General features: G+C 38.9%; 1 protein-coding gene across 1 annotated transcript in view; it reads right to left on the bottom strand.

Moving 5' to 3' along the window:
- ADAM18 (ADAM metallopeptidase domain 18) overlaps positions 1–24353 on the bottom strand; it is a 58946-nt gene extending 34593 nt beyond the window's left edge. Inside the window, exons 1-10 of the mRNA XM_040994236.1 lie at positions 24143–24353; positions 23598–23674; positions 17482–17537; positions 14956–15034; positions 14537–14613; positions 13171–13348; positions 4453–4518; positions 2758–2829; positions 2394–2557; positions 1606–1687 (exon numbers count right to left, since the gene is read on the bottom strand). Coding sequence (XP_040850170.1) covers positions 1606–1687; positions 2394–2557; positions 2758–2829; positions 4453–4518; positions 13171–13348; positions 14537–14613; positions 14956–15034; positions 17482–17537; positions 23598–23674; positions 24143–24353 — 1062 coding nt within the window. The remainder of the gene's footprint in view (positions 1–1605; positions 1688–2393; positions 2558–2757; positions 2830–4452; positions 4519–13170; positions 13349–14536; positions 14614–14955; positions 15035–17481; positions 17538–23597; positions 23675–24142) is intronic.
- Between the last annotated feature and the right edge of the window lie 488 nt (positions 24354–24841).

Below are 24841 nucleotides of genomic sequence, written 5' to 3'. Positions count from 1 at the left end.
AAGGATAAAAAGATGTTAAATATCTCCAAAGAAGATTCATATCCACATAAATAAAAACAGAAATGGCCTCAAATTTCTAAAAGGAAGCCAACAAACTGTTAAATAATGGAATGAATTTTCTGTCATACAAATCGCACACAATTTTCTTCTTGTAATTTCTTCTAAGTTATGGGACATGTTTTCTTCAAAACAGAAAGCAAGCTATGGAAGAGAAAACCCATGGTGAGGGAGGGGAGAGTGAATATTCCCCAGCCACAGCTAACGTGGCTGTCTCAATCTACATTGGTAAAAGAGAAACTACCCAGCGTGTCATCAAACTAGAAAAGAGAAATTTCAGAAACATGGATAAATAGAAAAGACATTCGCAATTTTATCAAAGAGCTTAGAGAAAAATCAATGTGATGCAATTAAAATTCAGAAAGACTCGAGAGCTGTAGTGTCAGAATAGTTTAATTTTAGTTTCTTATTGGGTTTATTAGGCAGGAATCAAATGGGGTGTGTAGTTTGAGAGGGAGAACAGAGGAGACTAAGTGTAGACAGGACAGACTAGTGCAATTCTAGTTTCAGTGACAGGCATTCCACAGCCAATGTCTACACTTGAACATCGAAATACAAAGAGCAGACTCTTCTTACATAGACAGCCACAGATGGCGTTCATAAACAAAATGTTGAGCAAAATTAGTCAGACACAACAAAAAACAAGAGCACAAACCAGGTGGAACTAGCCAGGATGGTTTTCATTAAAAAAAAGGTTGAACAAAATTAGACACAACAAAAACAAGAGTACAAACCGGGCGGAACTAGCCAAGGGAATTCTTTGCTAAGGGTGTTAAGGAAACAGGTTATGATGCAATGTTCTTTTGGAATACTGATAATAATATTCTCTTTCTTGATCTTTATGATATTTATGCCTGTGTGTTGGCTTGACAAAAAAATGTTTTTCACTTTTACCTGGACAATTTCTTTATATTATTTGCCTCAATAAAACATGAATTAAACAAATTAGACATGGAATTATATGATAGTACTTTTAATTAAGGAAAAGGATTCAGGGCTATAGAATATGCAGTTGGCTTACTTGATCCTTCCAATATTAGAAATCAGAACACACTAGAGTAGTATGTTTCAACATCAGTCTATCTAAAGCTATCTCCTTTAAAACTGTTCCAAATAGTTCTAAAATAATACAGAGGATACAGATGATGTAGAAAAACATGTTTATGGATTCATATAATTTTTTAAAAGAATAAATATGCCTGAACTGGTAAGAAAAATTCGTATTTTTGCTTTTGTTAAATCTCAAGGAATTATATGGGATGCTCTATCTTTATTCTAATATTTTATTACCTCAAGTTCTGGACCACTTTTAGGGAATGCTATTTTATAACTGCTTGGTCAACAGCATTTTGCTTATATTTGCACTACTTGTGTTTGACAGTTATAATTCGTAAAGCTTTCTTAACTTCTAGTAATTTTGTCCTGATAAAATAATAATGAGTGTATAAATACAGAAAAATATTAAGTTGTTACAGTTTAACTGCTTTAATACCTATAAAATATAATATAGGTCTTTAAACACAGTAATGGAAAGAATATGTTACCTACCATAGCAACACCTGCATTGTATTTCTTACTGCATATTGTGCCAGGAAATATTGTCCCCACATATTTAGGATGCTTCCTGTAACTGCATTGTTATAGCATTGTTTTTAATTGCATAGTGATTGAGAAAAAATATATATAAGCTTATTTTAAAATTAAATCTCTACAAAAGAATTTTGACAAATGATTGTGTAATCATAAGAAATTCCAATATAGAAAATACTTATGAAAAAATTCAAATCCTTGACAAATCTATTTCACTTTTTCCCCCCATATTGATTCTTAAGAATTAGATAACATTTGATTAATTAAAGCCTAACTTAGCTTCCCTCTTCCTACAGTCACTATTTTGGTTACTACAGGTTAAAACAGAAAGAATGCTTTTATTTGTGGAGAAATTAATATGACCTCTCCTAAAAAATAAGCATTTTTGAAAGTTAGAATTTAACAAGAGGTGAAGTCATTCTTGGTCAAAGTGTAGCCATGCATTGCACTAACCTACAGTGCACAGTGCTATTGAATAATGTCCGTTTTCATATCATTAGTAAGCTAAAGGCTGTCTTCTTTAGTAAAGCTTCTACCATAAAAATCAAAAGGGTAGATCTTCTTTTTAATGACATACCAAAACACACTGTTGTAAAACTGATTGCCGTTTCCTGTGGCATAACGTATATCTGTATTTTTTTGAATATATCAATGGTACCAACAGAAAGTTGGAGAATATAATAAATACATTAAACTCGTGGCATTATTTTACGTAGTTCCTCTTTATAGTTGAACATTGTGCTTACATAAGTAAGTATGCTAAGTCATGGGGTCGGATAAGATAGCCCTGTTTCCGTGTTGTAAATCTTCGCAGTATATCATCAACATCCCCCGTGGTAGAAATCTGGTTTTCATCTGACCACACTTCCAAGGAAGACAGTACAACAGTCAATTTGAACTGGGTAAACATCTAAAACAAGGAGATTCATGGCACGTTTTAAGCAGTATAATTCCAGGTATTAAAACAGAGCATAAAGATAAACATCATTGTGGCATTTTTTAGGATTAAGAAATAGAAAACTTTAAGTTATTAACTTGTCATAATAGAACTCAAATTATAATCAATGTATTGTTTATAGAAAATTAGAAATTTGAAAAGTTAAAACTTACTGTATTGACAAGTCCAATAATCTGGATAATTTTCTGTGTCACAGCCATCATTTCAGATCCCATATAATCATACTGAAAAACAATTTTTATGCGTTTGTTTGAGATGCGAAGAACAGCTGGATTTTAGGAGGCAAATTTAGAGTATGTGCTACAAGGGAGTATAGGATTTATTAAACAATTTAGCATAATATAAGAAAGAGAAAAAAGAGAGAAGAAAATAAGTGACAAGAAGACAAAAAATTGTACACTGAAAATAGATTCTTGTGAAGTTTTCTGAAGATGTGTTCAGGAGGGAATCACTGGAATCAAGGGGTGCTAAAATTAGTACAGATTACCCTAGATCGTCGAAACATAAATTCTGTGTTACACAGACAAAATCAAAGAATTTCCCTTTGCATAGATGATCAATTTTAAAAAGTGAAAACCAAAATTAGTTGCATTACAATATACCTACTGGGAAAAAAAAGTCACTATAAAGTGCAGTGAAAATTATGTGCCATGAATGGTTCACAGATGTGTGACAACAATAAGGTGAAATATAGTATAAAATGGAGAAAGGACATGCTCACATCTGAATTTTGTAATTCTCGAAAACACATGGATTCACATTTTAGGGCTTAATGATTATCTCCACTCTTCGACTCTTGTCTGGAAAATGCTGAATATCTATCATATTGTCAATCAAAAAGATGAAAGAAAGCAATCTTTCAAATACTAGATATGCTTATCTTTGCTCACTGTTGGTCACATTTAATGAAGTGGGTGTACTTCTGACAGATGTTGTTGAAGAGTAATATATAATGTGTCCTGTCTCTGTATTGACTGAATTAAGACTTAATGTACCACATGCAGAATATTTTTTTATAAAGTTAAAAACAGATACTGAGTCTGGTAGGTGTTAGATATTACCCGTGGAACACATTCCTTAAAAATATACAGATAAAGAAAATCTCTAGCTTTTCCTTGATGTATTTTAATTGCTCCAAGTACTGGGATGATACCACATCTTAGTCTTCAGTTCAAAAATTTTCTTTAATTTTGTAGCTGAGCAAAAAAATAATGATTTTGAATATCAGGGAGTAAGTTTCTCATGTTCTCTGATCGTTTATTGAATTGTAAGTCCTCGGAGAAAACTGATTCCTAAGGAGTTCATCTTTTTATGTTAAAATGTTTGGATGATCAACTCTCATGAAAGCTGGCTCACAACTGTGGTTAACATACCCTAACTAAATAATAATGCTAATAATATCATTATAATGCTAAATAATAATACTAAAAATGACACTACTACTATTTTTACAGTGTGGTTCTATTTTGATAAAATATTTAAAAATGATGAATAAGCTTTATATTCAAGGTTATAAATTTATTATTTTGAGTTGTAGAATCCAGCAGAAAAACAATGGACAATTGTGGAAGAGAGAGGGGAGGAGAGAGAGAGAGAGAGAAGAGGAAGAAGAAAAGGGAGGAGGAGAAGGAGGTGAAGGAGAAGGGAGAAGATGGAAGGAAGGAAGGAAGGAAGGAAGGAAGGAAGGGAGGGAGGGAGGGAGGGAGGGAGGGAGGGAAGAAGGAAGGAAGGAAGGAAGGAAGGAAGGAAGGAAGGAAGGGAGGGAGGGAGGGAAGGAGGGAGGGAAAAGAAAAGGAGAAGGAGGAAGAGGAGAGAGGAAGAGGAGCCAAGAAGAAAATATCACTCACCAAATCTTTTGCCACTGTAATGTGCATTTCTAGATAATGAGGTAGCAGTCTTGAAGCAAGTTGTTTCTGGACAATTAATAATAATAATAATATGAGACTGATCATTTTAAAATTAAATATATTAATAAAAAGCAACATACAATGAAGACATAAAGATGCATATAAAAGCTTCATGATGACATAAAAATTGATTATCCAAGCAGAAAATTTCACTTTCAGAGTGTGTTGTCTCATGCAACTGCAAGAGTAGTGAGGGTTATGGGCATTCCCTGTCCTTTCTGAAAGCAGCAATGCACAGAAAAGAGGCAGGGCCTGTGCCTTTATCTGAGGACCAATGTGTATCACCGCTCACACTTACTAATGTCTCACTACTTGTCCTCTTAAATGCTATAGTGGCATCAGCTGTGACATATGGGAAATCCATCCATCCATCCAGAAACATAGGCTATTTTTCTTCCTGGAATTTCTAGTTTTTACTTATCTGGAGAACTCACAGTCTACAAAAACACTGGGGTAAATTGTGTTATTTGAGTATGAAGAATATACATACGTGGAAAATGACAGAATGCAAAATAGCGGAAGTTGTTTGATGGCTGCAGAGTACAGGCTGTGCATCTAGTTTAACATAATGTTTGTGCTAAGGTGATTGGCTACAAATTATCAATAGATTATATCACAAGCTAGTATTTGGCTATTTTACGTGAAATGTATTTCCAAGGTATTGAAATGTATATAAAATCTGGAGAAACTAAACATACATAACATTTTGATGCTGAAATATTTGCTAGCTTGGCTTAAATAGGCAAACAACCTCACCCCAGTGGGTAGACTGACTCTTTCTCGCTCATCATTTATATCTAAATGTGTACACCTGCATTAACATAGCTTTCTGTGAGAGATATTGCTCATTTTTCTCTTGAACTCTTTCATTATTTTTACATTTTATATTTATTTGAGGTTGCACTTAACACCAATAAGATCAGCTTACACTGGCATATCTACTAGCAATACCTGCTGGCGTGGACATGGGGAAAAGTACCCTACTCCTCTACTGGGGGGCAGTGTAGAGGAGTACAACCACTAAGTTAGTATGGAGAGAACTAACACAACTGAATATTGAGCCAGCAAATGACCCAGCTGCTCTGCTCTTGGGAATATATTCAAAGAAAGTGAAATCTAGGGCCCGATGCAGTGGCCTAGCTGCTAAAGTCCTCACCTTGAATGCGCAGGGATACGATATGGGCATCGGTTGTAATCCCGGCAGCCCTGCTTCCCATCCAGCTCTCTGCTTGTAGCCTGGGAAAAGCAGTCGAGGACGGCCCAAAATCGTGGGACCCTGCACCCATGTGGGAGACCTGGAAGAGGTTCCTGGTACCCGGCTTTGGATCGGCACAGCATTGGCCACTGCAGTCACTTGGGGAGTGAATCATCCAACGGAAGATCTTTCGGTCTGTATATCTCACTTTCCAATAAAAATAAATGTCTTTTTTTTTTTTTTAAAAAAAGTGAATACTACATATGAGAAAGTAACCTGTAGTCCTATATTTGTAGCAGCACTATGCACAATAATGAAGACATGGAAACAACTCAGATGCCCGTGGAAAGAACAGTGCATAAACTGTGGTGCATATACTCCATGGAACATTCTTCCACCATTAAAAATGAAATTCTACCATTGCAACAAAATGGTCCAAACTAGAGACTGTTATGTTCAAATGATTCTATCCTAAAATGACTAAAATGACAAAAATAATATGTCCCTGCTGATCTAAGATAATATTCATGCAGGGCACAAAACAAGTAAATACACAGGTAATAAGCATGTATAAACATATATTCTCACAGATAAACCATATAATGGAGGCTGACATACCTGGAAGTAAAGATGCATTTGCAGTATGCATTTCTGCTCGTGAGTAAAGGGAGGCCTCCCACTGAAACAGTTAAGTACATTAAAATAATACGATGCCAGATTTTCTGCCTTTGCCTGTATCTATAATGCCATGGTGTATTTGGGTAGCAGAATGTTGAACTTGTAACTGTTGCTGGAGGACTATACTGCTGTAATGACATTGGAGGTGGATAGTGGGAGAGGAGGAAGGGATAATGGGAGAGGAGGGGATAGTGGGAGAGGAGGAGGGTTTAATGGGAGAGAATGAGGGTTTCGTGGGAAAGGAGGGGATAGTGAGAGAGGGGCTGGGAAAAGACGTGGGAGGGAGATCAGAGAAATTCACAAACCTACCAAACTGTACTATGGAAAATAATAAAAAATAATTTTTAAAAAGAAAGAAAAAGCTCTTCCAGCAGCTTGTTCACTCCCCAAAGCCAACAGCAGGCGGGAGTCCAGAACTCCACATGGCTTGCCCCCAGGAGTGGTAAGGAACCAGTTATCCCTGCCATCATTTGCTCTCCCCTACGTTGTGCAACCTGCAGCTGGACTAAGTAAAGGAGCCATGACTTGAACCAGGCACTCTATGTGGGCTGTGGCAGTCTAGAATGGCAGTGGACCATACCAAATGCCTGTTTTTCTTTTACATAACTTTAAAATGCATTATTCTAATACTTAATAGACTCTTACAAGAGTGACCATAAAATTCATTGCCTTAAACTGAAAGATGTGGAATGCAGAAGAGGATAATGAAAGTAATGCAAGTACTGACATTCATAGTTAAGGGCCTTGACATGATACTCAGTGTGTAAATCCTCACCTCATAAGCAACGTAATCCCACATGGGTGCTGGTTTATGTCCTGCCTGTTCCTCTTCCCATCAGCTTCCTACCTGTGGCCTGGGAAAGCAGTGGAAGGTGGCCCAAGACCTTGTGGGAGACCCGGAAGAGGCCCCTGGCTCCTGACTTCAGATCGGCTCAGCCTCAGCCTTTGTGGCCACTTGGGGAGTGAACCAGCAGATGGCATATCTTTGCCTCTCCTTCTCTCTGGAAATCAGATCTGCCTTTCCAATAAAAATAACAAATCTTAAAAGAAATAAATCGATATTTAATGACTCAGAATTTTGTATTTGGTAGGTATTAAAACACTCCAACAGAAAATTGATTTTTAAAACTAGATATATTTTTCCAAAAGCTAATATGTATGAGGACATCAAAATTCCTTTGCTTGGCATTAACAAGGGCAAGCATTTAGTGAGGTGGTTTGGATGCCGCTTGTGCCATCCGCATCCATGGTAATGTGCTGCATTCCAGTGCTACTAGTTCCTCTATATCGTTAACACAGTATAGTTCTTCATACACAGTCATATGTCCATCACGGTGGGCATGGACAATGGCAGAGAGTCCAGCATCCTATTGTCAAGATACAGTAAACAGTTTCATTGTAAGTCCTTCTTTGTCTGGAAGTAAAATGCATACTACATTGTATCCTCACATCTGGATGTTAGTCTGCATTTCCCCTGAAATGAAGTCATAATACAAAGTCAACAATAGAAAGAAAAATAGAAACTTACAATGCCATGAAGTTAAATGACGTGTTACTAGATATGACAGTATCCATTACACAGCTACTATACATCCCCTTAAGTGAAAAGCCACAAAACAAAAACAATAGAAAAAAAAAAAGAAATTAACACCACAAAGTTAAAAAACATGCTTCTAAATGACTAACATGTAGCTGAAGAAATGAAAATCAAGAACCTTCTTGCAGAAAATGATGCTATTGTATGTATGAGTCACTGAAGAATTTAATCAGAAGAAAGTGTTTTGAAGAGATGAAACTAACAGAAAACATCAAAACCACTGTGTAAGGTGAGGAATTAAGCCACTAGGCTACCGTGCCAGAGGCCCCATGGGTCTTTGTGTGTTTTGTTTTGTCTTGTTTTGTTTTATCTAATTTTTATTTGTTGCAGTGGCTGTACCAATTTTTCACTGACAAAGCATAAGATGCCCAGGATTTTTTCTTTCTTCAATCTTTCTGGCCTCTGATATAGTGACACGTAAATTCTTTTAGTTGCTCTGATGGGTATGTAACAATCTCTGAGGAGGATTTTAATTTGCACATTCCTAAACATGAATGATGATATACACATTTTTCAACATTTTTTGTTTGTTTCTGTTTTCTTTGCTTTTTCTACATCTATATGGTTTCCAGGGAAATGTCCCCTCAGGTTTTTCTCTATTTCTTAACTGTGTTTTTTGTTTTTTTTTTTTAACTTTGGAGCACAATTTTATATTGTTTGGATGGTAAGTTCTTACTATGATTCATTTTTTGCTCATTCATTGATACTATCAAATTTAGGTACCTACCATTGTTCACAATATTACTTGCTTGTATCTGGATGTATCCTCACTCTGTTGAGCTAAATCTGTGATCCCATTGAATCCCTGGTATTGGCACTTTATGTCTTAATTTTCTTTGTTAATCTTACTCCAGACTTATCAATCTTATTATTCTTTTTGAAGAATTGGATCGCTTATGTTCACTAGTTTCCTTTGCTGATTTGTTTCCCATTTCATTGATTTTTATGAAATGTTTAAGGTTTTAAGGTTATTTTGTTGGGGAGACAAAGAGGAATGTGGAGGTCGCGTCTTATGAAGCTCCATGGCCATACAAAGCTTGATAAACTTTAAATGTCTTCTGTGTTCTCAATGATACATCTAACTCATTGATGAATCGTTGTATTCAAAGTCCATGACAAAGCTGACACAGCACTGAATTTGTTGAACTATTTTTTTAAGCTACCTTCCACAGTGTATCAAGAGCTATAGCTTTAGTTCTGGTACCTTTGGATGATGAGCAAGAATTTTTAAAAAAAATCAGTCAATGATATCCATAAAGATTGAAAAAGTGATTTGTAAAAAAAAAAAATCGACAATCATAATTAAGTATCATCCTTAAGCAAACTAACTCAACAAATTTTTAGCAAGTACAGAAGGTATTATTTTCATCAAATATTTTAATTTTCACTCACTTTGCCCAGAAGTACTTACTGGAAAAAGAAATAAGTGATTTTTAAAAATCATAGTGAACCTGGTATACTGGTTCAATGGCTAAATCCTTGCCTGGCATCCAGGGGATCCCATACGGATGCTGATATCTTGGATGCTCTACTTCCCATCCAGCTCCCTGCTTGTGACCTGGGGAAGCAGTAAAGGACAGCCCAAAGCCTTGGGACCCTGTATCAGTGTGGGAGAACCGGATGGGTTTCCTGGCTCCTGGCTTCAGATCTGCTCAGCTCTGGCCATTGCTGCAGCTGAGGGAGTGGACCAGCAGATGGAAGCTCTTTCTGTCTCTCTTGTTCTCTGTAAATCTGCCTTTCCAATACAAATAAATAAATGTGTTTTTTTAAATTATAGTACTTTTCTGGATTTAGGTCAAAGTTGAAAAACTGTAGATGAATATTTTTATTGTATCTACCAAGAATCTGATCCTGAAGATCCATCTGTGGACCTAAATGTGACAAGCAAATTGGCCTAGGGTGTGTGAGAGAAACTAAGCATTTATGCATCTGCTGCAGATGACGATAAGGGGGTAGACTGGTAGAGGCTGTGACTGGCTGAGCATCCACAGCTCTGGTTCATGTTCACATCCAAGTGTGAAGTCCCTGGTAGGTTTCATAGCCTCTGCCAAGATTTTCCTCCAGGAACTGCACTAGCTTCTCACTATATAGGCCGGCAAGAAGATTAAAGGCATTCCTTCACGATTGTCAAGTTTGTGGTCTAAGGATGAAACCTGCTACAACTGGGGAAGGAGAGATGGACATATGTAACATAGCTCGAGCTCTGGAGAGAAAGAAGGAATAGATGCTAAACCCTGCATTACATTGAAGGAGGAGGATAGAGACATTTGTGATCATCACATCCCCAAAGCAGTATGCATTGTGCCTTCTGAACACTGGATTTTACATAGAACATCAGGAATGTTCCTGTTCCACACCCATGTGCTATGTCACAATGTGTGAAAATGCATAGTGAACTTATTCTCGCTCATGGGGGAGACCCAGGTGGAGTTTCTGATGTCTAGCTCTGACCTTGCCTGCTCCTGATTGCTTCATATACATGGCTAGTATAGCAATGGGCAGAAGATCTTTCTCCATCCCTCTCTTTTCTTTATCCAGCACAAAACAAAGCCACGTAAGGAACAGGCATAGCTGTAGCAAACCATTGCTCCCTATGAACATAAAACATCTAAAGAAGCTCTGCTATCCTGAGGGTGGTCATATGAACAACAACCAGCAAGCAGACCTATCGTATGGCTGGTTAAATACACACCTCTGAAATCCTCGGTGGAAGGAAAAGCATAATGATATTCATTCTAAAAAATATTAAAATTACATTTAATGTGTTATGCAAGAAATCCTACAGTTAGAAGCTGAGAAAAACACGTAGCAAGGTGCTACTCACAACACACAGAGTTTACAGGACCAGTTCAGAAAAAAAAAATCGCAAAAGCAACAACAACTACAATCCCTGAAGAGTGAGGGAGTAGACGCAGGTTTCTGGAATCTTCACAGTGTATTTTTTGGTATTTCCAATATTCAACAAAAGCTGAGGGACACAAAGAATCAAACGGATATGGGCCACATACAGAAAAAAAAAAAAGAAAACGAATCAAGATATTTGTCTTTGGAAAAGATGAAGGGTTGGACTTATTAGAAAAAATATTTCATTATCTATAATAATTGCAAAGACACAATGGACATGCTGCATAAACAACTGGTGTTTAAATACTTTCCTAAGTAGAGAAAAATCAATAAGGAGTTAAACACAAGTGACAGGAATGAAATTCGAATTCTGGAATTGAAAGATGCAGTAAGTGCCATTAAATATCCAGCACAGAAGCATAATAACAGATTTAAGCACCAGAGGAAAGAACTGATGGACATGATGGTAGGTCGATTGAGAAAGAAAAAGCAAAAGGAAGGATGGAGAAAAATGAATAGTCCAGAAAGTTGGGAAACAATAATCAAGCATACTGTCATATTCACAAGGAGAATACCAGAAGGAGAGGGACAAGTTAAAGGGACAAGAAAATAATCCAAAAATTAATGACCCCAAATCCCCAACTTTGATAGAAAAAAAAAAGCTAATTTCTGTATCTGGAAAGTTCTATGAACTCCATGTAGGATATAGAGACCTGTTTATAGACACATTATAAGCAAATTATCATAAAGCAAAAACAGAAACTTAGAAAACATTGAATAAGTTCATTATGTTCAAGGAATTTTCATAATAGAAATAGCTCATCTTTCATCAGAGGCCATAGGAGGCAGAGGTGGGACTGAAACAGAATACTAAAAGAAGAAAAACAAATCATTAACCAATTATTGCATATACCCAGTCTACCAGAGAATTGACAGTTCAATAATATACATATAACTACATTGAAAATATATATTCAGCCAGCATATAAAGCTGTATAGCTATATAGAGTGACATAAAATCAAATAATAAAGCTTTATAGCTTCATGATTTTAACTTTATAGAGTGACAGAGAGCTGGAGAGAGAGAGAGAGAACCTTCCATCTGCTGATTCACTCCCCAGCTGGCTGCAATGGCCAGAGCCAAACCAGGCTGAAGCCAGGGACGAAGAACTTCTTCCAGGTTTCCCACGTGGGTGCAGGGAAGCAAACACTTGCACCACCTCCTCCCGCTTTCCTGGGCTCTTAGCAGGGAGTTCCGCCATAAGTGAAGCAGCTGGAGTGTGAACCAGTAACACAGGCACCAGTGATACCCGCTACAATATAGTCACTGCTCTCCCCTTTATATAAATATATAAGTAATATATATTAAAGAGTTATTGATTTTTTAGAGAGTCAGATTTACAGAGAGAAAGAGACAGACAGGAAGATCGTCCATCTACTGGTTCACTCCCCAAGTAACTGTAATGGCTGGAGCTAAGCCAATCTGAAGCCAGGAGCCAGGAGGTTCCTCTGGGTCTCTGATGCTGGTGGAGGAGCCCAATGATTTGGGCCGTCCTCCACTGATTTCCCAGACCACAAGCAAGGAGCTGAACAGAAAGTTGAGCAGCCAGGATATGAACCGGGGCCCATATGGGATTCTGGTGCATGCAGGACAAGGACTTTAGCCACTAGGCTACTGTGCCAGTCCTCCAAACTATATTTTTTTTAAAAGATTTGTTGTTTTGTTTTTGTTGTTGTTGTTGTTTTTTGGGGGGGAAAGGCAGACTTACAGAGAGATGAAAAGAAAGAAAGATTTTCCATTTGCTGGCTTAATCTCCAAATGAACTCAATAAACAGAGCTGAGCTGATCAGAAGCCTGGAGGCAGAACCTCGTCCATGTCTCCCATGTGGATTCAGTTTAGGGCATCCTTCACAGATTTCGAAGGCCATAAGAAGAGAGCTGAATCAGAAGCGGATAGGTGCCCCTATCGGATGCTGACACTTTGAAGGTAGAAGATTAGCCTGTTGACTACCCTGCCAGCCCCAATTCCAAAATATTAACTGTAACTTTCCAAGGTCCTGGAATAACTGTGATTCTGTTCTTATGTCAACAAACATTTTCAAAAATGTGCATTTTGTATGCAACAAATGTAGAAAACAGGTGTGTTACATAATATGTTACAAAGCAGTAAGCTTAAAATATTGTAATATTTAATTTTATGGAGCTTGGATGATTCCCTCCAAGATATGGAAAAGACGCAACATTTAACACTGGGCTTAGTCATCACCTAGTTGCTTTCTGGGATTACACAAATTCCGTAAAAGTGTTTTGCTAGCATGTCACCCCATCAGAATCGCAGGTTACCTGTGGGCTGAGATGAGCTGTGGAAGGGCGTCCCTTCTGCCACATGATGCTGTAATTCCCTGCTGACATCGACACCTCTGCGTTGTCATTTTTCACTTGATAAACTAAGTGCTCAAATCTCGCTGAGGATCCCAGTGGTTCAATCCAATAGCTGACGTTTTCAAGCTGGAGAAATCCCCTGCATGTTCAGAAGGAAATAAGGATGTTAAAGATGCAGCAAATGATGGCGAGGCTGCAGCTGGCATGTTATGCCAGGATCCCACAGACACTGCACCTTTGTCCTTCCTATGTGTTTCGGGCTAGTGTCAGTAACAGACTGCACATCTTGCTCCAGTTTTAAGGTAATCAACCAAGTGAAGCGTAGCTTGTCATTTCCAGAAGGCAATCCCACTATTCAAGACAAATTAAGGCCACAATCTGCCAGGAAATAATGTGCTTGCTGAGATTCCAAAAGTAAGGTTCTGGTTCTTACAGAGAGTGGGAGAGAAGGCAGTAGGCATGTGACAGAGCAGGAAAACTACATCCAGAGGATGTCAGTGTTAGAAGTGAGCAGGAAAGCATTCTGGAAATAAGGCAACTAAAACCAAACAAAGTTAAAAAAGACCTGTGCTGGACCCTTCTTCCTCTTATTAATGTATCATAAGTACATTTCCCAGCATTAATGATAACATCACTTCTCCTACTCCTTGCATGAGCATCACTGACAGAGAAGGAGAGGAGGAGGAGATGGAGGGAGGGAGGGGGAGAGGGGGAGAGATAGAGAGAGAGAGATAGAGAGAGAGAGAGATTGATTCCAGTCACCAGCCAATGCTTTACTTCCCAAATGAATGTCATAGCTGGGGCTGGGTAGGGCTGAAGCCAGGATTTTGGAATTACATACAGGTCTCTCATCAGGATGATACGAGCCCAAGCATTTTTCTGGGATTTGCAGGCATATTGGTAGGAACTGGACTGGAAGTGCAACCGCTGGGACTAGAACCAGAACCCATGTTTGATGGTTAGCATTGCAGCTGAATGCCCAACCCCCTATATCACAATGTCAGCCCTTTCGAAATTAATTACTTTATGTGTAGTGCTAAAGCGTTCATTGAAATATATAATACAGATATATTAGGCTTAAGCAACTAGTTATTGCCATTGTCCCTGACTATTCTAGACACCTGATAGAGGATGCAACAGTAAAATTTAGGGATATTTTCCAAAGTTTCGTCTGGCGGCACTATGCTTTCCTTGGGGCCATTGTAAAAGATTCTTACAGATCTGCACACACCCTAAGCTCTCACTGAGTCCTGGCTGCTGCACACGGAGCTTCATGCTGTGGCATATCCTATGCCATCCAATTGCGGATTCTCTAAAGTTTTGTTACCTGAGACCAGAGCAGACACTGAGGGCCACAGCTGAATTTGGGGATTCTGCAACATATCCTTGGTAATGGCAATTCATCTGAAAACCAAGACAAGAGGATCTAGGAATTCTTTACAATCAAATATATTTTAGCAGACTCAAGCTACTAAAGCCTTAATGAGATCATTGTTTATAAAGAATTGGTCATGCAAACTTTCAGGAAAAGGAGATGTTGGCAGGCACTCTTTATTTTGAAGCACAGGTGCTCATGAATATTCTCTTAGTTTCCATCTTTAGCATAGGCCATGGCTACATGTCACAACCAGCCCTAGGTCAGGCTTACATAGAGTAAAACTTTCAGGATGGAAAGCAAAATATTCCAACAGAAATCACATGTTAATTACAGAAGATTAATAAATGTTTTAGACATCTGACTGTTACCATCCAATATGAAGTCTCAGAATGCAAAACTCTGGTCTCATTTTGTATATAAACCAGTAAGTTCTTGGGTAAGAAGGAGCTAAAAAAAAAAAAGAAGAAAAAGAAGAACAATTTGTTACAAAATTAATCAAAATGTAGAGTAAAATAGAAATCATAACGGCAAACAAAGAACCACATTTAACTTGAGTAGTCAGTACGGCATAGTAGTTAGAATTTGTAAAAGTGGTGTAACAAAGGGTTCAGGCTTAAAACTGTGAGTCTGTGTAACTCGTGCGTGTGTGGGTGTGTGTGTCTTCACTCAACGTGTATTTCCTGAGAGTCTACAATCTCATAGATCCAGGTCCTGGTACCAAGCGAGGAAGGACAAAATCCCTGGTTTTCATGACAGCCAGGGACAGATGTTGCTACCAAGTGAGACGATAGTAAGGATTGGATGTGTGACGTGATGATCCCAGAATGTAGACAGGACAGCACGGAAAGGCTCACTGAATCTATGGCTGAAGACACCAAGTCCATGTCGTGTATACTGGCATGGGAAGGAGAAAGAAAATCAGGGGAAAATTTAAAAACCCTGTGACATCAACATGCCTGCTGCATCCAAGAGTTTATGGAGTCACCAGGTTTGGGCAAAATGTAGAAAGTAGCATGGAGATAACAGAAAGATGTCATCTCAGAGAGGAGAACCTACTGGAGGGTTATTTACTTGGTGAGTCCTCTTTTTTCTATGTAATTCCCAGCATGCTTCACTTCCTCTGGGGATTCTAAACTTTCTCTTCTAAAATTGGTACAGTCAGGTATCCTTGAACATCCACTCGCATTTCATCCCAAATTTAGCAAACTGATGAGACAAAAATGCTTTATTATTTATATCCATCAAATATCTCCTATCGGTGCAAATAAGCACGCAAAAATATCTTTACGTTGTACTATACACTGCTCCTGTTTCTGCTACAGATAATTCCTTTCATTCACCCTCCTGGGAAAACATTTATCGTTATTCAAAAGACATGCAGCACCACCAAGTATGTGTCTAGTATAATTTAAGTGGAAACTTCAGGGGGTATTATCAGCTGCACACAGAAAAAAAAAACAAAACAAAAGATAGTTCAGTTGCTGCAATTTTGCATGCAAGTAACTGCATGACACTCATTCTTGAGACAGAGTGGCTTCAATGTTCATACTTTAACAGATCTTCATCTTGGCCTTCAGGTGGTTCAAGAATTGTGTCAATATGGCAGCAATCTGCTACAGACAAGTACACTGTCCATTTCATCAAGGAGTTCATCAGAAACCCCTCGGCTCCAGGCCCGTTCCAGCTCAGTACCGCCATCTGCTGTCCCTTGACCATAGTGCTTCTGCTACTTGTTTTTTTTTTTTTTTTTTTTTTTCATCTCTCAATATGTTTTTTTTTTTTTTTATTGTTGCTTACATTGTATTATGTAGTACAGTTTTATAGGCGCTGGGGATTCCCCCCACCCCTCCCATACCCCTCCCCCCATGGTGGATTCCTCCACCTTGTTGCATAACCATAGTTCAAGTTCAGTTGAGATTCATTCCTTGCAAACACATGCCTAGCATAAAGTTCAGCGTCTTATTGTCCAGATAAGTTCAGTGGCCTCTTGGGGAGACCTTCTATGGTCTGAAGATAGGTCTAACAGAGTAAAGATCCGGTCAGTTAAAAGCCCCAACAAGGCCTCAGTATCAATATACAACATTATGGAATTAATTGACATAGTATTGGGTAAACAATATGTTAAAAATAATGCAAGTTCCATTCTTCGAAACATCTGGGTTGAGACAGTATCAATGACAGGTTCAAAAAATAACAAACAACCATACAAAAATTACAGGTTAAATCAAGGCAAACATGTGGTATCTAATCTTTTGGGATTCACTCATTTCCCTTAGCATTATAGTTTCCAGTTGTGCCCATTTAGCCACAAAGAACTGCCTCTTTGTGTGTTGTGGTTCACCTGAGACTTTGAAGGAAGGGTGATGTGACCATTCTCCTTCCAATCCTATAGAAGGGGTAGCAACCGGAAAGGGTCCTTTTCTCCTTGAAGACCAGGATGGCAGGTGTTATTGATGGGACAACACATCAGAGTTGTTGAAAAGGTGGAACTTCGGTGTTTTTTTTTTAAGATTTATTTTTTATTATTTTTATTACAAAGTCAGATATGCAGAGAGGAGGAGAGATAGAGAGGAAGTAGAGCTGCCGGGATTAGAACCGGCGCCCGTATGGTATCCCGGCACATTCAAGGTGAGGACCTTAGCCACTAGGCCACGCTGCTGGACCCCTTTGGTGCATTTTATATGTAAAATATCTTCAACAAAGTTGTTACAGTTTAGTACTTAATTAATACATAGCATATAATTAATACATGATGAAAAGGATGCTGCTGCTTTAATTTCCCAGCAGTAGTACACCAGAGTGTTGAATTCCACCATTTAAATGCTACACAAAAGCAAAAAGAGCAAAACTTAAACACAAAATTGCCTGTTTTCTAGTGGGAAATCATGTCTTACTGTTTCCTGAGATGCAGAGTGCACGGTTTCCCATCAATTGTAATGATGTAAGTCACCTACAATAAAGAAAGTAAAAGTGACTTAGAAGATCAGGAATAAGTATAGTGATAGCCTGATCAAAAATGAAATGTTCTGGAAGCATCCAGTGTTCGGATTATCAGTGTCATAATAATTGCTTCCATATATATAAACCATAAATAATATCTGTGCACATATATGCACATATGCATAAATATCTATGCATCTGACAGAGATATTTAACAACTAATTTTGTAAAGATTTATTTATTTTTAGTGGAAAGGAAGATCAGATTTTGGAGAGAAGGAGAGAATGAGGGAAAAATCTTCCATCCACTGGTTCACTCTCCAAATGGATCCAACAGCTAGAGCTGAATCAATATGAAGCCAGGAGCCAGGAGTTTCTTCCAGGTCTGCCATGCAAGCGCAATGTCTCACGGTTTGGGGTCATCCTTACTGCTTTCCCAGGCCATACACAGGGAGTTGGATAGGAAGTGCAGCAACTTAGACATGTACCAGTATTAATATGGGATCCAGAGCTTGCAACGTGAGCCATCGTGCTGGCCCCCCTTAACAATTATTAATATGTAAAATCGGAATTGATGATACATGCACTTTTGTAACTATTAACATATAAAATATAAAATGATGAATGGATGAACAGTCAGTGAGAAACAAACAGCACCTTCAGGGATGGAAGTGGTGACAGTGTTCATCAGCCTATGGTTTGGCTTCCCAGGACTGACTCGGCTGTGCCCCGGTTTGCTGCAAGTCACAATTCCTTTAACAGACATGCCAATTTCAGATTAGACCTTTGATTCTAAAACGGAACAGAGTGTGCAGGCTTGGTACAGAACAACTGAGCAGCACTGCTTCTGAGTGGAAACACCTGAGAAGCACAAGCAACGTGTAAGCCGGCATCTGTGTGTACTGGCACGTGCGTGACCAAGGGCGCAAAAATCCTAATTCTAGACCTTAAGGGAAACGGTCCTGGTTGTGGTTCATGAGATATCAGAGACTCTTAACCGAATGCTTCGTCTCTTTCAGATGCCGGCTCCTAACCCGTGCAGAACATGCTGTTTGTGCGCCACTCACGTTAAGATCAAGTCACCTATTCTCCTTCAGAGAAACTGTATTGTACAGATTATGTATTTATATATGTAAGATAAATACAAAATATGTGTATATTCATGTATATACAAAATATATACATAAATATATACATAGGTATAAACACACACAAAAAAAATGAAACAAAACAGACAAAAAGACCAAAATCATTTTTTGAAGAATTAAAGAAAAAGCTCCAAGAGAAGTTCGAGATAAATTAAATACAAATGAAATGGAAAAAAAAAAAGAAACATACATGGGGGTGCATGAAGACATTTGAAAAAGAAAAGACCGCAGCAGGAAAAGTTTATAATAACAAAGCAGAGGGCCCAGCGAGACAGCTTAGCTGACTAATCCTCCACCTCCAAGTGCCAGGATCCCATAAGGACACTAGTTCATGTCCCAGCTGCTCTCTTTCCCACATAGCTCTCTGTTTGTGGCCTGGGAAAGCACTGGACAATAGGCCAAAGCTTTGGGACCTTGGACCAGCATGGGAGACCTGGAAGAAGCCTTTGGCTTCTGGCTTCATATTGGCTAAGTTCCCACTGTTGCAGCCATTTGGGGGAGTGAACCAGTGGATGGAATAACTCAAAAGAGCTAAACCAATAGTTCCCTTAAAAAGGCAAATACAAAGATAAAGGAGAAAAAAAGAAAAGAAAAACAGAACATGGTAAGAACTTTCTGAAAATATCAAGAAAATGTTCAAATTCTTAATTAGCTGAACTAGGCTTTAAAACAAGAGATATTCAAGTAAAATCAGGCAGACCAGATATTACAGCTGATGCTACAGAAATCAAAAGAATTGAGAATATCACAGACAAAAATAGGCAAAATATTTAAAATCCAAAGGCAATCACTAATTTCCCCAAAATATATACCTATTACAAATAGTTCATAAAACTTAGATATGTAAATGTTATTCATATAAATATTGCAATTTATATTACATGTAATATATAAATCTATAAGATAATTATATACAGTTGACATGCAAAATCTAAAATGATGATATACATGATTTAGCAACTATTATTAATATTACATTTTATATATGATAAATATTTATATAAGTATTATACATAATATACATCATATTATATATCATGCTATATATGCGCATAAACATAAATTATATATATACAGTATGCAATATATACAATTCCAAAATATATATCATGTAACATACTATATGTTTACTATACTAAACATATGCTATATATTTATATAAATATACTATATGATACATATGCCAACATGTATTATATCAATGCATATATCAATATAACTTAAATGCAAATCACATAAAATAATAATGAAAATATTTTATGTCTATAATAATTATAAAATATAAATGATATAAATGTAAATAAAGTCTATGTATATTATAGATGTCCATACTTTATATAAAAACAGTGGAGTCAATACAGTATCACAGCAGATTAATTGTTCACCTGCCATCTGCTGCCCTGGCACCCATATGGATTCTGGTTTGTGTCCTGGCTGCCCCATTTCTGACCCAGCTCTCTGCTTATGGCCTGGGAAAAGCAGCAGAAGATAATGCAAAACCTCGGTGACCTACATGCATGTGGGAGACCCAGACAAAACGCCTGGCTTCAGATCAGGTGAGCTCTGGTTGTTGCAGCAATTGAGGAATGAACCAGTGGGTGAAAGTTCTCTCTCTCCTCTTTTTGGTCTTCCCAACAAAGATAATTAAATCCTTAAAAATTATGAACATATGGGCCTGGCGCGGTGATGGCGCAGTGGTTAAGGTCCTCGCCTTGCACGCCCAGGATCCCATATGGGCGCCGGTTCTATCCCCGGCAGCCCTGCTTCCCTTCCAGCTCCCTGCCTGTGGCCCGGGAAAGCAGTCGAGGACGGCCCAAAGCTTTGGGACCCTGCACCCGCGTGGGAGACCCGGAAGAGGCTCCTGGCTTCGGACCGGCATAGTATCGGCCCGTTGTGCTCACTTGGAGAGTGACTCATCGGACGGAAGATCTTCCTCTCTCTCTCTCCTCTCTGTATATCCGCCTTTCCAATAAAAAATAATAAAAAATAAATCTTTAAAAAAAATTATGAACATATATCCAAATAATAAGACAGTTTAGTGATAATAGCAAAAATATCAAAGAAAGCAAAATCCAAGACCAGGTGGCTTTGATGATGCTTTCCATCAAATATAAAATTTAATTACTTATAAATAAATACATGCTTCCTCAGAGTGGATGTTTGGCATAGCGGTTAAGATGGAGCCAGAGTGGGCACAGTAGGTTAAGTGCCCCCCAGTAGTGCTGGCATCTCGCATGGGCATTGGTTCGAATCCTGATTGCTTAACTTGCTAGCCAGCATTTTGTCAGTGTGTCTGGGAAAGCAGGTGGCCCAAGTCTTTAGGTCCATGCCCCCATGTGGAGGATCAGGAAGAAGCTCTTTGCTCCCAGTTTTGTTCTGGCCCAGCTTGGCTATTCTTTATCTGTGACCTATTACTGGTGGTTGAAGTGTACCATCATGTCAGGATATCATAACTGATAATTCAATAAGTTTGCATCTTGTTCTTACAGCCTTCTCTTGTACTCTAGAGACCATGGCAACTAAAATAGCATTCTGGGAGCAGAATGCCTAATACAATGGAGGAGGCGAGGCTTGTGTTGTGGCACAGAAGTTCCCCTGTGTTGATCTGCTTCCAGTATGGAGCTGGTTTCACTCACTGTTGCTACATTACTGGTCCAGCTCTCTATTAGTGCTCCTGGAAAAGCAACTGGACACCTGGTGCCCATATGAAGGACCCAGATAAAGCTATTTGTTCCCTGTTTCAGGGTGGCCCAGCCACAGCCATACAGGGAATAAATCGGCAATTGAAGATTTGATTCTCTCTCTTCCCACCATTTCTGTTTCTTCTTTCTATGAGCTTTCAAATAAATAAAAGAAACCTTTAAAATAATTTAGATGGTACCTGGTCCTCTACCATAAGATGACAGAGGAAAAAAAAAAGAAAATGAATTTTGTACAAAAGTGAACTTAACTTATTTGTATCGTAGTATCTTATTCTCAGTATTACTAGCCGTGAGGGCAACACAAGTCAAAACTATGATGAGCTATCACAATGATGAGTCTGAACGGTTATCATCCAGAAGCAGAATGCGACCATGGCTGGTGAGGATGTGATGAAAAAGAAACTATTATACACTCGTTTGTGGAGATGTACATCAACATGCTAGCCTTTGCAGCAGTGTGGACATTTCATTAAAAACTGGAAACACATTTGCATAAGATCCAGCAATGCTACTATGGGGTACATACCCAAAAGGCATGACCATATTGTGTCAAACTTGTTAAGAGGGTAAAAACTTTCAGCCTGATTTGTAGAGTGGAGTATTCAGCAGCAGGCTTGGTCAGTGATACCCCCTCCCACTAGCCTCCTACCCAGAGTGGTTGGATCAATGGTGGAAAACAAACTGAGGCCATGAATGGGATTCTTCCGTGGTAAAGGGACACGGATTTCCAGGTCACACTACTTTATCAGAGACCAGAGCTTCTGATTTTTAGGATGAATTCCAATCGCTTCATTTACACTCAGCTTCCGATTCCCTAATTTAGAGTTGCTGTTTAACATTGTGGCTTTAGTTGACCTTAGAAGGTATTTTATCGAAGTTAAAATGCCCTCAATACTTCCCATACAATTGATAGCAAACTAAGAGACTCCAATACACAAGTATTTATCTCTTCATGCCTTCTGGAGTAAAACCATTTCACATCCTACGGTGTTTCTATATCTTTTGACAAGTAGTAGACGATTTGAATATTATAGTGATCATTCAATTGTAATGTGTAACACAAAAATCACGAAAGAGTGGAAGAAAATGACTGATGAATAATTTTTCAGAAAACAGCTTATCGTGCTGTGTTTATCCTGGAATTGTAGTCCAGGATAAACATAAACAGTACTGCCTGTGTTTTGATTTCTTTCTGGAAAAGTATATGTATGCATGAATGAATATTTTATAGACATTTACATGTATGTCTGTAACGACCTAAACAGACATCCTCCTTCAGATAGTTAAAGTGAGAATTACCTGGTAGTGTTACAGGTGAATATAACATCATTGGAAGGAAGTGATTCATTTCAAATTTTACTTTTAGTGTAATTGTTCAGCGTATCAGCTTAAATATTGTTCATGATGGATTACAATGTATTCTAATAGTGTGTGCTAAATTATTATTTTTAACTTTTATTTCTAAAATGTTTTTTCTCAATGTGAAAAAAAACAACAACATTTAGAGGAATGGCATCTTTTAGCCACAAGAAAATCTAAACTCCAGTGATGTTTGTTTCCGTTTGCAATGTAATCTATGTATCGTATAAACTTGAAATATTCAAGAACACATTCAAGGTCAAATGCTTTCAATGTAATCACTCTTTGTCTAGCTGATAGCCATTTTCCAGTTAATGATCATTAACAACATTTTAATAAACCTAATTTACATAATTCTGCAATTTTATTTTTTCACATAATGAGGCAACCTCTTCATTTATTTCTCCTTCCTTCCTTCCCTCCTTCCTTCGTTTTTTCCTCCCATGTTTCTTCCTTCCTTCCTTTCTTCCTTTCTTCTTCCCTTCCCTCCCTCCCTTCCTTCCTTCCCTTAGATGCTGCTACTCCTTCTGTGTCAAACTCAGCGCATGGAAATTGCACTTAAGTCATCGGTGTTGTCATTTAGTATTTGGTAACCCCACTTTTTTTTTTTTTAACGCTCACACAGGAGCTTTGTGCAGTGCACATTTCAAATAGATTGGTTTTCTGTGAGGAAACCAACCAGTGTTGATGAGGCGTATTGGCAAAGATGGAGAGCAGGGGCAAGGAGAGGTCAGATGGACGCGGCAGTGCCAGATCCATGGAGAACGCAGTGCTTTGACTGGAGAACATTAACCCGTGGCACCCGACCTACTACACCGGTGAATTCACACAGACAACCACACGAGCCTCATGCATCCTTTACCTTCCTGTCTGAAGCTGTGCTTCCATCCGACCTCACCCTCCGTGCAACTGTGACGTGCACAAATACTCCGCCGGAATCTGCAGTGAGAACACGATACGTGGTGGAAGGTTTCCTAGTGTTTTTGTTTGGTATTTATTTCAGTCAAGATTTAGCTGGATATATCTGCACAGCCCAAAATGGTGCACATCCTTTTTGCGGCACATCGTATTAAGCACGGTTTTCAACGTCTGTTCAAGGACAGACACGCTGACATTATAGGGGCCCAGAGGAACCTGGTTTCTTCGGGTCCCAAGAGAACACGTTGCGGGCCATCCACCCACCTCTGTGTCCCATCACAGCCTGGGGACCGCCCTGGCTGAGTGTCAGCTGCTGGCGCTGAGTGTCAGTACAGACACCTCCGTGGGAGACCTTGGTTTCTCAATTGGGCTTTGGGGTGTGCGTGAGGGATCCAGGAAAGGTTGTGCGGTATGGTTGAGAGCTCAGAAGGGACCCAGCCCTGCTGCGTCGCCGAAGGAGCGCGGAGGGGAGGCGGCTAGAGGACTTACTCAGGAGGGCGTGCAGCTCTCCAAGTCCAGCGAGCAGTGTGAGAAGCAGCATGGTTCTGGCCGGAGCGCAGAGAGCACGGCCCAGGCGGACGACCGTTGAGCCATTCCGAAGCTCGCGGGTGTGGCCTGAGCCACACAGTCCTGGGACACTTGGGCAGGTAGTACTGCCCCTCAGGCTCCAGAGTGGAGGATTGATTTGCCGTAAAGACATGTAAGAGGTTCAAAATCCCCAGGATTGATGTTAGCTTCCCATAGGTGAGATGATTTTTCTCTGCAGGGAGGAACTTGGCGGTTCACTTTCCTGGAAGGTCTTACTGAGGATGCTGGACCAGGTGAAAAAGCTTAGCCATTTTAATCTGTTCTAAGTAGCAGTTCCTCATTGCTGATCATAATGCACTCTGCAACTGTGTATCTTTGTTCCAGCATCATTGCAAAGACACACCGAAGCATTAAAGTGTAAGTCACCTGTTTTGTTAATAGCGACTTTAAGCACAGCTTTGAGCTTTAGAGATGGGAGAGACAGCAAGACAAGGAAAAAGTGCAACACTGATTCAGTGTAGAAGAAATTCACTAAGTGCTCCCTGAACATTCAGACAAGTGTCTTCTCTGCTCACCTGTCCCACACCAGGGTTCCTCTGTGTACCCCAGATGATTTGTTCCAACAGTTGCAAAACTGAAACCTGTCTCCTTCAGATATTC

This window comes from Ochotona curzoniae, unplaced genomic scaffold, assembly GCF_017591425.1.
Source record: "Ochotona curzoniae isolate NIBS_2020 unplaced genomic scaffold, NIBS_Ocur_1.0 contig_899, whole genome shotgun sequence".
NCBI classification, from domain to species: domain Eukaryota; kingdom Metazoa; phylum Chordata; class Mammalia; order Lagomorpha; family Ochotonidae; genus Ochotona; species Ochotona curzoniae.
Note: the sequence above shows the minus strand (reverse complement) of the source record. Positions and strands in the feature narration are given on the sequence as shown.